Below are 16,720 nucleotides of genomic sequence, written 5' to 3' on the forward strand. Positions count from 1 at the left end.
TATTGTTCATGCTATTGCATTGGTCCCCCTTTTTCCTACGAGGACAAGGGTCTTAACAGAATCTACTATTTCTTTGGACAGAAAGTATATTTTGATAGTTACTTCTCCCTCTCTCCCTCTCTCCCTCTCCCCCCCCCCCCCCCCCTCTCTCTCTCTCCATCTTCCACCCCCCAAACAGATTCAGGGAAGGGAAGAGTGAGGAGTTAAAATATTCTGGTAGAAATATTAGGCCTTAGTTAATCATCCTCCTGTTGTAATGTCTTCTCAAGAAGCCTGTCCATTTCCCTAATGCTTTGGGATGAGACCAACACTTAAAGATTAGTTTATGTTAAATACTTTACATTAATTCCACATATGACTTATAAAAGCAAATGTACTGAATGCCTTTGACCCCTTAAGAGAGAGACCCTGGGCCCTGGCAGGTGCGACTGAGTGGATTGAGTGCTGGCCTGTGAACCAAAGGGTTGCCAGTTCAATTCCCAGTCAGGGCATATTCCTGGGTTGCAGGTCAGGTCCCCAGTAGGGGGCGTGCAAGAGACAACCACACATTGATATTTCTCTCCCTTTTTCCCTCCTTTCCCCTCTTTCTAAAAATGAATAAATAAAATCTTTTTTTAAAAGTTATTTTTAAAAAGTATAAAAAAAAGAAAGGGAACTTAGGGTAATTGTGGAAATGGACAGAAACACTTGACACCCACTGAGAAATTCTCCAATGCTTGGTAGGCTGTTTCAATCCTTAAAAAAAATATATAACTCATCCTTTTGTTGGAGTCATGAGTGAAATTGCCCAGTTACTTCAGATTTTTATAGTATATTTATACTTTTCAAATAGCATATTAATGAAATTTCATTTTTCTCGGGGGAAAGCCCTAAACCTCCAGGCCCATGTCTATAAATAGAAGTGCCTAGGTCTCATGCTGCAGTGTGCAAGGATCTCACACACACGATGAATGCTTGAAGCAGCCCACGAGGCAGGCGTTCGCCCCACCGGTCCCTGTTTTGCAGACAAGGAGTGGCTGTGATTTGCTCACTGTTAAAGCTGGGACTCAGACCTAGGACTTCCTAGTGCTCTTTCTACTACAGCTGCCAGAGATGTCATTTCATATGGATTATGCATTAAAGTTCAACATGAACTTTAAAACATGAGTTGGAAATGAAAACTTTTAGTAAAATTAAGTGCTTTTGATAAAATATGCTGTGCTCAAAACATTGACAAATGTATCACATTCCCAGCTTGCATTTTCATCTACTGTGGAGAGCAGGGGAGAGCCATAGGTATGTTCAGGATAAAACAGCTGATAACCCTCTTCCAATTGCTGTTTTTCACCCTGTGCCTTGCTGTCAGCATCAGCGTTTCTCTTGTGCTTTCGTGATACCTACTTTGAAATGTTCTCTCCCTCACTGCAATGTAAAATTGTCAAATAAAGAAGTACCTCCAGTGTGAGAGAGAATGAGCTAACTACGAAGTTCATTCAGAACAGGGGCTTGGTAGGGGACCTTTCAGACCTTTCAGAAGGAACTGCTACAGGCTTCATTTTTTGCTCAAGAGTCTGTCATTGCTTTCTCAGCGTAATGTGAGAAAATGATTAAGGTTAGTAGGTCAGCTTATTCTCAGGTTTCTCCACAGTTTTTCTTTTCATTAAAATTAAAATGCTGTCCTCTCTTGTGGGTGTCTGTTATCCTGAAATACTCAACAAAAACATTAATCTTTAAGTATTAACTGTGCTGGCATTTTGAGAGAAAATACTAAAGTGACATCTAAACCCTATGTGAAAACACGAAGGTTGGAAATGATAGCAATTACTAGACTCTTCAGTGCAAGGAATATTTAAGATTTGTGACAGGAGGCTTGTGAGTAATTTAGTGGTTAGGCTGCTGTGGATTAAATCAAAGAGGATGTGCAGAGATTTTCTCTAGAACGGTGAGGTGACTTTGGCGGTTAATAGCCCACTAGTATTTCCTACGAAGCTTTTCTCTGGGTAGGAGCAACATTCCACGTTTGCAGTGTTGCAGGTAAGAGATGCTGCCAAAGGATCCTCAGTGACCCACGGTCTGTGTGTCTGCCCTTCTGTCCATTTTAGCAGTCTGGACAATCGGATTCAAGTGATTTAGTTTCATTGTAATCCAAATTATGTGGGAAATTTTATGATTTTGAAAGGGGTTTTGCTTTCAGGAGCTATTTTTAAAGTATAGAATGATGACTTGTCATGAAGATAAAATAAAATTGAACATTTGTCCTAGTCCTAATCACTATTGTGGCCCAGAGAAAACCGGCCATTTTTTACAGGCCATTTCTCACCACTTTCAAGTCCTTTTCAGGCTTTGTTTAATAGAAAGTGTCATTTTGAAAAAGCACAATAGGGGTAGAGAGTGTAGCATTTAATAGTAATCACTACAGTTTTTAAAAGTTCATGGTTGTTAAGTAATGTTTAGGACAAAACTCCTCAGGAGTCAGTGGTACTAACGCAGCTTCTCAGTTAACCGTGGAACTGGCTGTCCTTTCTGTTAATTAATCCAGAATTGCATGTGGTTCAGTATTTAACTTAACAGTCTCAAGAGTTCTCGTTCTCAAAGAAGTCTCAGACAATTGGTGCAGAAGTCGTGAAAAGGAAGACTAGGATGTGACATCACAGTTTTCTGCCAGGACCTGGTGTCTTTCAGGACTAATGGAAACAAAGGAGGAAAACATGATTCTATTGCTTGATGATGCCACTGAATACCTCTCTGAGTGTCCAGTTCCCTATCTGTAAAGTGAAGGTTGCCTTTGATTACATCGAAGGTCTCCTTCAGCTGCAATGTCAAAGTTTGATAGGAAAGGTTGAAGTCAGTATGACCCAGCAGAGGAGGAGAGGAAGGGCACAGGCCTCCCAACTACGGCTGCCTCCCGTCTCAGGGCTGGCATCCCGGCTTCTCTTGAACTCCCTGTGGGAGGTATCAGCCTTTTCCTTCCATTTCTTGGCCACCCATTCTGTGTTCCTTCCCAGCGAAAATTGGGAATATCAAGTGCTTGCTACAACCTGAGCACTGTTAGAAGTGCTGAGGCCACGGCAGTGAACAGGACAAGCAAGCTGTCCACTCCCTGACCCCCTATAAACATGACAGACACAGGGTCTGGACACTAACAGGTTAATGCGTAAGAGAACTGTGAGGCATGGTAAGTGCTCTGAAGATAATAAATCACTATAGTTTTCTTAGCTACCTGGAGGGAGAGATGGAGGAAAAACCATTTTCTGGGCATTTCTATGCATTTTTGTCTTAGTTGCAGCTGCTAGAACAAAGTACCAGGGACTGGGCAGCTTAAACAACAGAAGTGTATTTTCTCACAGTTCTGGGGGCTGGAAGTCTGAGGTCAGGGTGCCGGCATGGTCAGGTTCTAGTGAGGGCTCTTTTCCTGGCTCACAGACGGCCCCCTTCTCGCTGCGTGCTCACATGGCAGAGCGCAAGCAAGCTCTGGTGTCTCTTAGAAGGTCAGTAGTGCCATCACGAGAGCCCCACCCCAATAATCCCCTAAGTCCCCATTCCCGAATAGTGCATTGGAGGGAATGAAGGCTTCCATCAGTACATACGAATTGGGGGGTGGGGTCGGGGGGTGGCACAATTTCAGTCCATAGCAAATTTATCACAGAAACCTGAGGATGACCAGGCAGGCACAGTTTTCAGAATTCACCCAAGTTGTGGTGATGAAAATTACTGTGTATGCCTCTGTGGCTGAGAAACTAGTCAAAATGGGCCTTTTAGAGTACATGAATTATCTGTGCGGCCCTGGAGTTGGGCATTACATACCGGAGAAGTGTGGCCCACCTAATGATGCACAAACAGCGTCTGGCTTGCTTAGCCTGTACTGCCCCACCAAGGATGTGCGATTTTTGAGATGTCCTTTGGGTAACAGGTTTTAAGAGGTTGCCTGAGGAAGTATGATGACTTGGAGTCAGACCCACCTGTTTGCTCTGGCTTCGGCCTGTCTGGCAGACATTCCGTCTCCCTTTTCTGTTCCCTACCCTGGAAGTCCCCTCTAGGAAGGAGGATGAATCACGCATGCAATTGTTGTGCTAAGTGATTCAGCAGAGGCTCAAAAACTGGAACACAGGAAAAGGCAGCATTTAACCTGATTCAGTGAGGGCTGGGCAGGTAAGGGTGGTGGGCAAGGTAAAGCATATGGTATTAAGAAGCAAGCATCTGGAAGATTGTCTAAAGTTCTGTAACAACTTTCTGTGTTGCTCTTCTCACTGTCTTAGAATTTAGAGACAATAATGATGTCTTTTTCAATATAGCTTCCCTGACTCAATCCCACAATCTGTCTAGATTCTGGAGAATGGTTTTCAATCATATTAGATTCAACACCCAGTCTTTAACTACTAATTTGAAATTCTCATTTAAAAAATTGCAGATTAATTCTACATTATCCCATAGTAACAAATGCTGCCGATGCCTTACCCATGTCCCTGCTCTTCTTACAAATTGGATGCACTCTGAGCCAACCTCCAACTGCCACCACCTGCACTCACTCTCAGAAAGTACCCATGTGACTGGCTGCAAGTGCCAGAAGCAATGCTCTCTGGGGACAGCCCTTAACCAATGACGGGTAGCACTGGTGTATAGTTACCCCCACCTCCTTCTCCCTTGTTCCCCATGGGATTAAGTTCCAGTTGCCCATAGTGGTTACTTGCTTGATAAAACTTTTACTGGCTTTTCCCCTCTGCCCTGCCTCAATACCCTACTTTTCTACTGGTGTTTCTTTCTCCTTTTTTTTTTTTTAAGATTTTATTTATTTATTTTTAGAGAGGGAAGGGAGGGAGAAAGAGAGAGAGAGAGAAACATCAATGTGGGGTTGCTGGGGGCTGTGGCCTGCAACTCAGGCATGTGCCCTGACTGGGAATCGAACCTGTGATGCTTTGGTTCGCAGCCTGCGCTCAATCCACCGAGCTATGCCAGCCAGGGCTCTTTCTCCTTTTTTTAAAAAAATTTTTTTTTCATTTATTTTTTAGAAAGGGGAAGGGAGCCCTGGCTGGCGTAGCTCAGTGGATTGAGTGTGGGCTGGGAACCAAAGTGTCCCAGGTTCGATTCCCAGCTAGGGTACATTCCTGGGTTGCAGGCCACGACCCCCAGCAACCGCACATTGATGTTTCTCTCTCTCTCTCCCTCTCCCTCCCTCCCTCCCTCCCCTCTCTAAAAATAAATAAATAAAATCTTTAAAAAAAAAAGAAAGGGGAAGGGAGAGAGAGAGTGATAGAAACTCAATGTGTGGTTGCCTCTCACACTCCCCCTCCTGGTGACCTGGCCCACGACCCAGGCCTGTGCCCTGACTAGGAATCAAACTGGTGATCCTTTGATTTGTAGGTTGGCACTTAACCACTGAGCCTTATCAGCCAGGGCTTCTACTGGTGTTTCTTGAGATCACTTCCCAAACAAATCACCTCCCCAGAATCCTTATCCTGTGTCTGATTCTGGGGGAGACCAAACTAAGACACTTGCCTACACAAAACTTCAAAAAAAAATCATTAAATTTCAGTGTAGTTGATAAGACATTGCACATTACAATATGTAAATATGGGATACCACTATACCTAAGATACAAAGAAGTAACACATGTTTACACCTATAAAAAAATCCACCACAGATGCAGCAGCTTTGAATGCAGACGCAGATAGAGCGGTGTGTAGTAGTAACCCCCCCAAATAGTACCATCAACGGCATGATTTTCTGAAATGACTGGCAATTTGATAGAGTCCAAGAAAAACAAAGTAAATTAATCCCTTGGTTGTGGTAGTAATAGTCCAGAAAATGTGCAAAAATACTTTGTATTTATAAAATACGTAAAGAAAAGTTGAGTTCTAGGCTCAGATAATTATAGAGGCTTTCTTCCAGCAACATGGAGGTCCAGTGGGGTATTTGAAGGTTATACAGAGCATGAGGTGATTCTTCATTGCGGAGGGCAACTTCGTGTGGGAAAGTTCCTCAAAGAGCAGTGGGCGTATTCCCCTTGCCCTCATTTCCTTAAGCCCTCCCCTGTCCTGTTGCCCAAGATGTAGACGTGATGGCCGGAGCCCCAGGCACCACCTTGGGGCAGGAGGATAAGCACACCACATTCCAGGTGGTAAAACGATGAATGGAAAGAACCTATTCTCTGAGAACTTCATGGAGCAAGGCTGCCCGACCAGCCCTGGATTGTCAGCCTCTGGACTTCTACATGAGCAAGATATAAACTTCTATCCTGTTAAGCCACTATTATTTTGGGTTTCTGCTTCTTGACATTAAACCTACCTAAAGCAATATAGAAAAGAAATTCTAAGAGTAGGCCTCAGCAGTAACACACAGCTCTTGCAATCATGATGGACGCCATGAAGAACTGTAGGGTATGATGGGAGGGGGAAGGGCATGAGGGCATGAGGGCCAGGAAGGCTCATCTGAGCTCTGAATAATGGTAAAACCAACTAGGCAAAGAGCTGGGGAACAAACAAATAAAACATCCCTTGTGAAAAAAAGAGGGGAGCAGAGGGAGTGTTTCATGGAATAGTTTTCTCTTTCTCACAGCTGGCGATGGTTAGAAAGTAAGGGCCACAGTGCAAGAATTCTCTTTATCATGAGGACCCCAGTGCCTGACCTGTCCAGAAATGCTGTGGAAATGCATCTCAGTGCACTGGGAACTTCATGGCCAGCATGATGGAATGAACTGTGTGCTGTCTATTGGTCTACTCCCTAGACCTGAATTCCGCCTAGAAGCTCGGGCCAGGAGGATGATCCAGTCAGACAAAGGAGCAGATCCGCCGGGTACGGACGTGAAGTGTTCTACGGCATCCAGGCCAGAGAATGGTTTGTGGCTCCTGGATTCTTTTTTGAAACTAGGAAGGTCTGATAATATCACTCTGAATATGTGATCAAATGAGTGGGTAGAAATTCTAATAGATTTATTGTGATTCCTATAAGAAACTTGTACATTTTTGAGTGTCCTATACATAAGTCTAAGTAATTTTCAAGGCAGGAAGGAAAGAATTGACACAATGTTTTACTTAAACTTAGAACTTCGTAACTCACATTCAAAATATCACTGCAACAAATAGAACTTCTATGATAACACTTGTAAGAAAATCAAGCATTCGCTAAAATCTATTCAGTCCCTTCAATCAGCGGAATCCTGAGATGTGTATTTAAAAATTCACTGGGAGAACAGACTGATGGCTGTCAGAGGGGAGGGGGTAGGGGGGGCTGGGTGGAAAGGTGAAGGGATTAAGAAGAAAAAAAACCTCATAGACTCACACACAAAACTTATTGGGAGCTAGAGTTTTTCAATAACACTTTCAGTAAGAATTTTAAGAAAGGTTAAACACAAATGACTCTATGAATTAGAGAAGGAGAGTCCAGAAAACAACTAGGTGATTTTGGAATAAGCCAAAGGCTAGTAAGATTGGGGAGGAGGAAGCAATATTGCTCTCATAATATCTTACATCTGTGTACTATGATCTACCATTTCATCTAATGTTAGCGACACCCCTATGGGAAAGCTAGCACATCCTTGTTTTGCCACAAGGAAACTGGGTTTCAGACAGTTGGGTGACTTTCTGAAGTTCACAAGCAAGCAAGTGACAGAATAGGGCTTGAAGGTAGATCTTCTGGCCTTAAATCCAGGGTCATGTCCACTCTTCATGAGTGCCTGGGGCACATCCCAGATGACCTGTCCTTCACATTTATACCTGCCTTTCCTTCCACCCCCACCTGCCTGCCACGGCGGCTCTGCACTCTTTCTTTCCTAGGTCTCTCCCAAATCCTGAGGCTTGTGCTGCAAGAGCTGAATCTGTTCTACAGCCGAGATGTGAACGGACTGTGTCTCCTGTACAACCTCCTCCACTCCCCGTGGCTGCAGGCCCTGCTGAAGGTGAGTGCCCTGAAGCTTGCAAGCCTTTGCTTGCTGTGAGGGCAGAAACTGCTCACCCAACAGTGTCACTTTCGTCAGGGGGCAGGAAATTGCAACTTGGAAAAAGTTCTTAGGAGACAGTTCTCAGAGAGAGCTATCACACCTGTTAGTTTAGGAAGGAATTAATTCTGAAGCAAAGAGTATGGCAGCTCCATCCTTGTCTCCCCGAGGACCCGGGAGCACAAAGCAGACACCACAGTGGCCATGGCAGCGTTCCCGGTAGCCACCTGCAACCGTTTGTCCTTGAGGCCAACTCAGGACAAGTAAAAAAGCTTCTAAAAATGTTATTCCTTTCTGTTTCCTTTTTTAAAAATCAGGGAATGAGGTCTTACAGTTCTGTTTAGGTATCGTAAGTTTTTTTTTATCCTGAACATTTCTTCTTCTTTTAAAAATGTTGGCTAACATTTCACATACCATACACTAGCATCTACTATCTGACTATAATTTTGCTTTTCTGAACAAGTGTTAAGAAATATCCTTTGAAGTTATTTTTGGCGATGTGGGAGTTTCCTTAAGTGGGAAATGTGGTCAGCATAAGCAAAGAAGCACTCCTCACTGCACTCATTGCAGAACTCCTGATCTCTGTTCATTCATCCATCAGTGGACACTTGGGCTGTTTCCATGTCCTGACTCCTGTGAACAATACTGCAATGAGAATGGGGTGCACCAATCTCTTTGAAACAGTGATTTCATTTCCTTAGGGTATATATCTAGAAGTGGGATATATGAGGGAAGAGTATTCAGCCATAAAAAGAAGGAATTCCTCATGTTTGCAGCAACATGGATGACTCTGGAAGGCATTTTGCTAAGTGAAATAAATCTGACAGAGAAACATGAATAGTACGTGTTCTCACTGATATGGAATCTAAGAAAGCTCAATTCGTAGAACCGGAGTAGAATGGTGGCCACCACGGGCTGGAATGTGGGGCAAAAGGGGAGATTTTTTGGCCAAAGGGTACAAACTTCCAGTTTAAGATGAGTGCGTTCTGGGGATCTAACGCATGGCACGATGACTATAGTTAACAAAACCGTGCTATATACTTGAAAGTTGCTAACTAAGAGAGTAGATCTTATAGGTTCTCACCACACACACAAATTAGTACTTACACGCGGTGACAGAGGTGTTAACTAACCTTAATGTGGTAGCCATGTTAAGATCTATAGCTCTCAAAACATATATATGTTTTTATATATACAAAACATATACATAATTATATATATACTTACATTTATTTCTTAAACTTACACAATGTCATATACCAATTATATCTCGATAAAGCTGGGGGCAACCCCACCTGATTCTTGTCAGGCACCTTCCCTCCCAGGAGTAGCTACAACGCGAGCTGCAGTGTCCCTGAAGGTGCCGCCTGTGCTCTGCACCCCCTGTACCGGTCCTCCCGCTTAGTCCCTTCCAGGGAACCTGGAGCGCTGGCACCGAGGTGGAGCCGGGAAGCGCCATCATTCCAGGCCTGGGTGGAGGGGGACCCTGCCAAGCTGGCCCTGGGTCCCGTCGCAGCATCTGTTAGAGAAACCGTATTTCTACACTCAGATTGAGGACTGCCCTATGGAGCTGGGCAGGCCTGGGTGTGCTCAGCCCAACCCTAGATCCTGGAATGGAAGAAAGTTCCCAAGGGTCAACAGAGACGAAGTTGGAATTTTTATAAATGAAGTTTTGTTGGAGAATGATGGGAGGAGAGGGAAACAAACCAAAGATAAAAGCAGAGTACAAATAAGCGTAGAGTGTGCGTGTTTTGTTCAGATCCTCTAGGGAGCCCTGGTCCCACAGCTCGTGTCCTGCCCAGCTGTCCAGCCCAGGTCCATGCAGATGTCTGGCCTCAAACCCCCACTGGTCTCAGCCCTAGATACCCCTCTCTCACTTTGTTTAGCAAAAGTAAGAGTTTGAATTTCTTTCAATGCAATCAGTTAGGGAAGACCACTGTCCAATGGCAGCTGCTGGTTGAGCCTCTGGAGCTTTAGAACCTCCAAACTGGATTTCATTGCTCTTTCACAACTAGAGACACTTTATCAAAGGCCACCACTCATGCTATTCACATTTCCCAGGCTGTTTCTTCCCACGGAGATTCTTAAATCCAAAATGTCAACAGTTCTGTTATCAACATACTTTCTGCAGGTTTATGACTGCCTCCAGGAATTTAAAGAAAAGCAACTCGCTCCGGCCAGCTCCCATGCGCAGGCGTTATGCTATGAGGTGAGCTGATTTTTGGTTCACAGAATAGTAGAGCTTTAATATGATGCCATTTTATTCTCAGTGCTAGTTTAAATGAATTAAAGGCTCCAATGGAAAAGTCAGATTTATGATTATGCATCTACGAAGTGTTTCTAATTGAGCTTTACTGGAAGGAAGAAAATTGGCCTGCTATCTCTCCCAAATTAAAACAAATAAAAATAACATTTTTAGCATGTGTTCATTCTCTCTTTTTTCTCTAAACCTTGCACTCAACTTACCCTGTGTAAACAGGGTAGTGTTGTTGTAATGATTCCCAAATCTACAACTCTGGCTGGGCTCTTTCCCTGAACTGTGGGCTCACATCAAACTGCCTCCTCCCCACCCTTTGCAGATGTTTGTGGACACTCACACTCAGTGTGTCCCATGCTGAGCTCCTGACCATCCCCACCCCCACCACAGCTACTCCTCTCCCAGCCTTTTATATCTCAGTAAATCCATCTTTGTTCTTGCCGTGCTCAGGCCAAAAATCCTTGAGGTCAGCTTTGACTTTCTCTTTCTCTCGCACCTCACACCCAGTTGAATGGAAAGTCCTCTCCATTCTAGGAATACCAGCTCTCACCACCTCCAAGTACCACCTAACAGTATAAGTCATTCTCATCTTATGTAGGTATTTGCAACATAGCCTCCTACCTGGTCCCCTGCTTCTAGTCCTGCCCCTGCAGTCTATTCCCAGCATAGCCACCAAAGCCACCCTCTTTAAGGGCAAGTCAAATCAGGTCGCTTCTCTGCTCAAACCTTTCCAGTGACTTCCCATCTCAGAGGAAAGGTCAAAGTCCTTACACAGCCAAACTGAATGCAGCCCCATCACCTCTGCGATGTTCCACCCCTGCTCTCCCCCTTGTTCACTCTGCTCCAGCCAGATTAGCCCCTTGTGGTTGTTTGAACCAGACATGCTCCTGTCTCAGGCCCTTTGCACTTGCTACTCCCCAGGTCAGAATGCTGTCGCCTGTACATTCACGATTTCCTTCCTCATCTCCCCCGGTCTCCACTCAAATGTCACCTTCACACTGAGGTTTTCCCTGGTCATCCTATCTAAAATTGCAATCCCCTGGTAGTGCTCCCTATCTACTTTCCTTGTTTTATTTTTCTTTTAACCCTTCTCACCATCAAATAGAACTGTTTCTTTGACTTGCATTGTCCATGTCTCCTCACTAGAAGGTACACTCTATGAGAACCGGGCCTTCTGTCTGCCTAACTCACTGCTCTATCTGCATCATTCCGGACAGTGCCTAGCACATAGTAGTCAATAAATGTTTGTTGAATGAAGGAATAATGTAATCTATTTTATTATCATTTGTTGCTCAACCTATATTAAAATCCAAGAACTGAGACAAAACTAAAAGGAAAAAAAGAAGAAAACTTTACCCTTGATTTCAGTAATCAGCAAGTCAAATTGTGTTTAATTGTCCAATTGTAATCCTGGTGAATGGAGGCGAAGCTTGGTGAACCGCCTGTTTTCATTTGCTGTATGCAAGGGCCCTCGACTGCTAAAGACTCCTGGGGCTGATTAAAGTCTTGAAAGGTCTATGCCCTGTCGGAGAGCAGGTCTACACCTAAACCACAGCAAAGAGATCAGAATTTATTCCGTTAAGCACTTTTCCCTTGCACAAATATTAAAATTGTTCATCAGATAATAAGCCCTAAAATATAAATTACTATTCCCATTTTCCAAAAGCAGCCTGGAACATCCCATGGGACTAAGCTACCTGAGTTCTCCAGGTATTTGGGCCTGTGCCTGGAGAACTCAGGTACCTTTACCTGCCCGTAAAGCCCTCATATGAGCAAACGGATGTTTTAGAGCCACTAGAGAGAAATTGCCTTGGAACATATAGTATCACAAAATGATGTTTGTTCTTTAGAAGCTTAGAGCCTGTGAAGTGCCAGGCCTGGGGCCAGGGGCTTTAGATCTACCCCAAATCTTGAATTCTACCTGCTGTAGCAAAGCCTAATAAATGAAAAAGGGTTGTAGGCCTTGACTTTAATGATGAAAAAGAAGGCTTACATAACAGCTTTTCCTAGGTCAATATCATGCTAGTGAGTATATCTGTTCTGCAGTCTGGGTGCGGTTAACTAGGTGATACAGATTTTAAAAAACCTCACAGCGTATGCTTTTTCCATCAACCAGGTGGTAGAGATATTACATGCAACTTCTAGCTCCCCTGAGATCCAAGAACTGAGACAAATCCTCCAGGCTCCACACTTTCAGGCAAGTGCTCGCCACCACAGACATGGCATGCCCATCTGGTGCGGAGGCAAAGTGGGGGAAAGAAAGAAACGCGATGGGAAAGTGCTCTCGGAATACATGCCCGGTTACCGTACACGGGTTACCGACACTGTGTGCCAGGACAGATGAGACTCGGATGTGAGCCAAGCCTGACATAGTTATAAAGAGTCATCTAGAACTTTCCTTATGTCCCCTCTGCAAAGCTTCTAAAATTCTGGGGCAATCAGGGTAGCATCCTTCCTTTCCATCTTGGGAATATTTTAAGTTTTGGATAAAGTATGTGAAGGTATTTGGAAACCACGGTATAATGATGGTTTTCTCTATGGAAGAGGGAATAAGTGAAAAGACATTGGATGTCAGAACAGAAGCCTACCTCTTGATACTTGCAGATTTTGAGATCAATTTATTAGCAAATTAGAACTTGAAGAGAATATCTGCATTTGGAGCCGTGGAATTTGCATCAAAAAGTTTAGTGCACAAGATATAGAATTTTTTCCACATTCCAGTGAAGTTCCTCCCAACAACCTCAGGCAGGGCTGAGGGTGACTGCTTCCCCACCCCATGCAGTGAAAAACTTAGCAGCGCGGGTCATTAGAAGGAACTTTTTGGTCATACCTTAAACTGGGGAACTGCTTTTCTCATCTGGCCCCACATGGGCTTCTGGATGTCACTGGCAGGTTAAGCCAGCAAGGTATTTTGATTACTGCCTCCCCTTCATTAGGGAAAATATCAGAAAAGTTGTTTTTTAGTTCAAAATCATAGGAGCACCATAGATGACATGGGTTTCCAGAAAGTGAGAAAGGGCTAGAAGAATACATTTTAACAGAAATGAAAGAATGCATCAGGTATAATGATACACAGAGCATGGACATGGGTTTGAATCCAGTAGGATGTAATGGCTTCAGGTCTGGAGCTAATCATGTAACCCCTCTGATCTTTATTTTCCTTATTCATAAAAGGGGGTAAAATTTACAAAATACATACAACCTCTCTGTGCCTTGTTTATCTGTGGAGTGAGGACAATAAATGTCCCTGCTTCACAGAGTTATCCTGAAGATGGAGTTAATCCACAGAAAATGCTCAGAACCGCACCTGGCGTGTACATGTTGGTTGTCCTTATTGCTGTGTCTCACGGTGCATCCAGACACTGTTTTCTAGGTGGATGTGCCCTGCATGTGCCCTATGCGTGACCTCTGTCCGCCTTCTCCTTCCCTGTCCCCAGGCCTTGCTCAGCGCCCATGACACTGTTGCTCAGAAAGATTTCGAGCCCCTTCTTCCCCCACTGCCAGATAACATCCCTGAGAGCGAGGAAGCAATGAGGATTGTGTGTTTGGTGAAAAATCAACAGCCCCTGGTAAGGAAATTGTTTTATATTTTTCTTGAGGATTATACCAGGGTCAATTGTGAACTAAGGTCACAGACAGAGTTCGAGGTATTCAGAAAATGTGGGGACTCCATCATAATAAAAGCTGAAGTGTAACTGAAAGATTTTTGCCTGTGGCTCCAAACACATTACATATAATGTTTTCACTAGGAAAGATTTCTGTTGAGTGTTTTTCTTTTTTGACAGAGCTATGAGAGATAAGACATTTATTTTAATATTTGGCTTTCTGACAAGTACATATATTTCACTCAATTCCAATGTATTTGCCTAAGTTTTTTTTTCTTCCATTAATAGGAAGCTAAGTAAAGCATTCACTTGATTTTCTGAAAATAGCCCCCACGATTAGGCTGTAATTGTGGGAGGTTTATTTATCTTTAGAAAGATGTAAGTATTCTTTTCTGTGGACGTGGTAGTTACACAGAAAACTCAGGGGCCAAGGTTGCAAGGCCTTTCCCTTTTGATGGTGCGGTGTGGCCCTGCTTGGCACGAATACCCTCATCTGAGAGACCAGAGCTGCGTTGAGGGAAGCCACCAGGAACATGGTCACCTAGCTGAAAGAGGGATTCCACTGTGCCCTCTCCCCAGGGAGCTACCATCAAGCGCCATGAGATGACTGGGGACATCCTGGTGGCCAGAATCATCCACGGAGGGCTGGCCGAAAGAAGTGGTAAGCTGGGGTGGCAGAGTGCAAGGGGGACGAGAAAAGTAAAAACCCCTTCATTGTTTAGTCTCCATTGCAGGGAAACCCCTCTTTCCCAACAAGGTTGGGGCTTTAATAAGGGTCACTGCACTGCTTGGTTATTAAAGAAAGAAGGAGTAAATATTCCGGAGAAATCCTCTTCCCCTCCTTCAGTCAGTTCCTCCATTCCAGGCAGCATATTAATGTTCTCTCAGTTTACGTTCTCATAGCAGCCTAATGAGGTAGGTATTATCATACTGCTCTATAGGTGAGGAGATTGAGGCTTAAACTGATTAGATAACTACATTGCTCAGTTTGAATCAGAGTTCAAGTCCAGGTTGGCCTCACTCTACATTTCCAACTTTCATTCTTTACTTGGTCCCTTTGCTTTCAAAAAGATGTAGCTTTTCCCCATCCTGAAACTCCTTTTGCTGGCCCTTCCTACCAGTGACCCTTTCACTGCTCTGCTAGAAGCAACCAGCTCTATGACCTGCTGCCCCTGTCCTCACTGTCCATGACCCCAGGAACTTGGCACAGGGATTTACCCAACATTCTTAGGGTCATTGCCCCCAGGATTTCCTAGTCACTAAGGCCATTGGCCCTTCCTTCAGCCTTGGTTGTATTTGTACTTCTAACACATCTGATGTTGTGGACCACACTTGTCTTGCAATCATCACGGCATCTGTGCGATGGCAGCATCCCGTGCAGCTTCCTCTCTCTGACAGTTCCACTGTTTTGCTCTGAGTTTCTCAAGGCCTAATCTTAGCCCCCATGTTTCTCCACAGTGTCTCTTTTAAGGTGTTTCCCCCCTTCCTTTTCATTGATCATTTCCTCATGACCCTGACACCTTCATGTTTAGTGTTATCTTCTTACCAGTGTTCCAGTTCCATTGCACAACAGTAGGTTAGCAGAACTAAAGCTCTTACCATCAGTTAACCCCAGGGTTGTTGAGGAAGTGGAAAAATGCAATGCTCATGCACTTTGATGGTGGTGTAAATTAGAATAACCATTTTGCTTTATTAGCAGTAGTATTAGTATTTCATAATAAAATTTGAAATATTAGAGCATGCTTGAGTTAGCGAGTTTGTTACAGTTTTGGGATAGGTACCTCTATTTTTGCCAGTATCTCCGTGCCCTTCCTTGTTTTGTGTTCCTGTTTGCTTAGGTCTGTTGTATGCTGGAGACAAACTGGTGGAAGTGAATGGAGTTTCGGTGGAGGGACTAGACCCTGAGCAAGTGATCCATATTCTGGTAACAGCCCCCTCTCGGCCTTCTTCATGACTCTGTGAAAGGCAGGCTGAAAAGGGCCCAACCTGCCCATGGCGTGTGGCTTCACTGTAATGTGAGGGGAGCCTGATCACTCTTGATGGCTTCCTCTCTCCAGACCCCGGAACTTGTCTGTCTCTGGGCGTCCCCTGCTGCCCGCCCGCTCCCCGCCCCTCCACCAACCCTTGGTAAGAGACTTACTTCCCTGCCCAAACTGCTCTTTCTGTCTCAGAGAGCCCACCAGTTTCCCCGCCCAGGGCCCTCGCTACCCGGGTTGCTCCGCTGCAAACAGCCCAAGTGGGCAGAGTGAGACTCTGGAAGAAAGTCTGAAGCTGAGCAAATCACCCCGTGCTCCCCCAACATTTTTGTACAGCTGAAATCTGCTTGAGACCTTCCTTGAGGCAGTTCGGGGGTAGGAAAGATGTCACCGGAGAGCAGCATGGAGAGGGGACATCCTTGCTGGCTCTGCCACTGTCCTTGGTGGTTTGAACTGGAAATTTCTGACATGATTGTTACCTTTTTCTCTTTTTTGGTCCCCATTCCCATCCTTCAAACAATTGCCTGAGTCACAGTCCAGCTGGCAATAACATAGCAGTATATCCCCACCCATCCCCCTCCACCATGCACACCCCAAGTGCGGGACCCAAGATTGATCACTGTGTATTAAGTACACTAGTGGTTCTCATACTGGGTTCTTTGGGGAACTTTTTAAAATTTTATATGCTCGGGACTGAGAGGAGGTATGGTATCACAAGGAGTATATCAAACACCTAAATATTGCAACCACTGCTGTAAGACTGCCTGGTGTACAAGATACTATGAAGGGAGCTCAGCGTGCCAGTCACAGACCCACAGGCCTCCTCCTCGGTCCTGGTGCTGGCTGTGGAGTTGCCAGGACAATGGGGCTGTGAAATTCTGAAGAAGAGTGAGAAAGGGGTTTTGTTCATTTCTGGATCTCCAAAGCTTGTCACAGTGCAGCTGACAGAGTGATTCTTACCTTCCCTCCTGGG

General features: G+C 44.5%; 1 protein-coding gene across 4 annotated transcripts in view; it reads left to right on the top strand.

The window, feature by feature from the left end:
• The first annotated feature begins 1,913 nt into the window (after nt 1-1,913).
• MPP4 (membrane palmitoylated protein 4) overlaps nt 1,914-16,720 on the top strand; it is a 43,284-nt gene continuing 28,477 nt past the window's right edge. For 3 of the 4 annotated variants that reach the window (XM_036023065.1, XM_036023066.1, XM_036023067.1), the window contains exons 1-8: nt 1,914-2,013; nt 6,701-6,810; nt 7,749-7,870; nt 10,041-10,118; nt 12,283-12,363; nt 13,604-13,735; nt 14,351-14,432; nt 15,610-15,695. In XM_036023065.1, coding sequence (XP_035878958.1) covers nt 6,735-6,810; nt 7,749-7,870; nt 10,041-10,118; nt 12,283-12,363; nt 13,604-13,735; nt 14,351-14,432; nt 15,610-15,695 — 657 coding nt within the window. In that variant the 5' untranslated portion in view covers nt 1,914-2,013; nt 6,701-6,734. Of the gene's footprint in view, nt 2,014-2,984; nt 3,155-6,700; nt 6,811-7,748; nt 7,871-10,040; nt 10,119-12,282; nt 12,364-13,603; nt 13,736-14,350; nt 14,433-15,609; nt 15,696-16,720 lie in introns of all 4 variants that reach the window. The other variant, XM_028510465.2, reaches the window with a different exon arrangement.

The sequence above is a fragment of the Phyllostomus discolor genome, chromosome 4, assembly GCF_004126475.2.
Source record: "Phyllostomus discolor isolate MPI-MPIP mPhyDis1 chromosome 4, mPhyDis1.pri.v3, whole genome shotgun sequence".
NCBI classification, from domain to species: Eukaryota; Metazoa; Chordata; class Mammalia; order Chiroptera; family Phyllostomidae; genus Phyllostomus; species Phyllostomus discolor.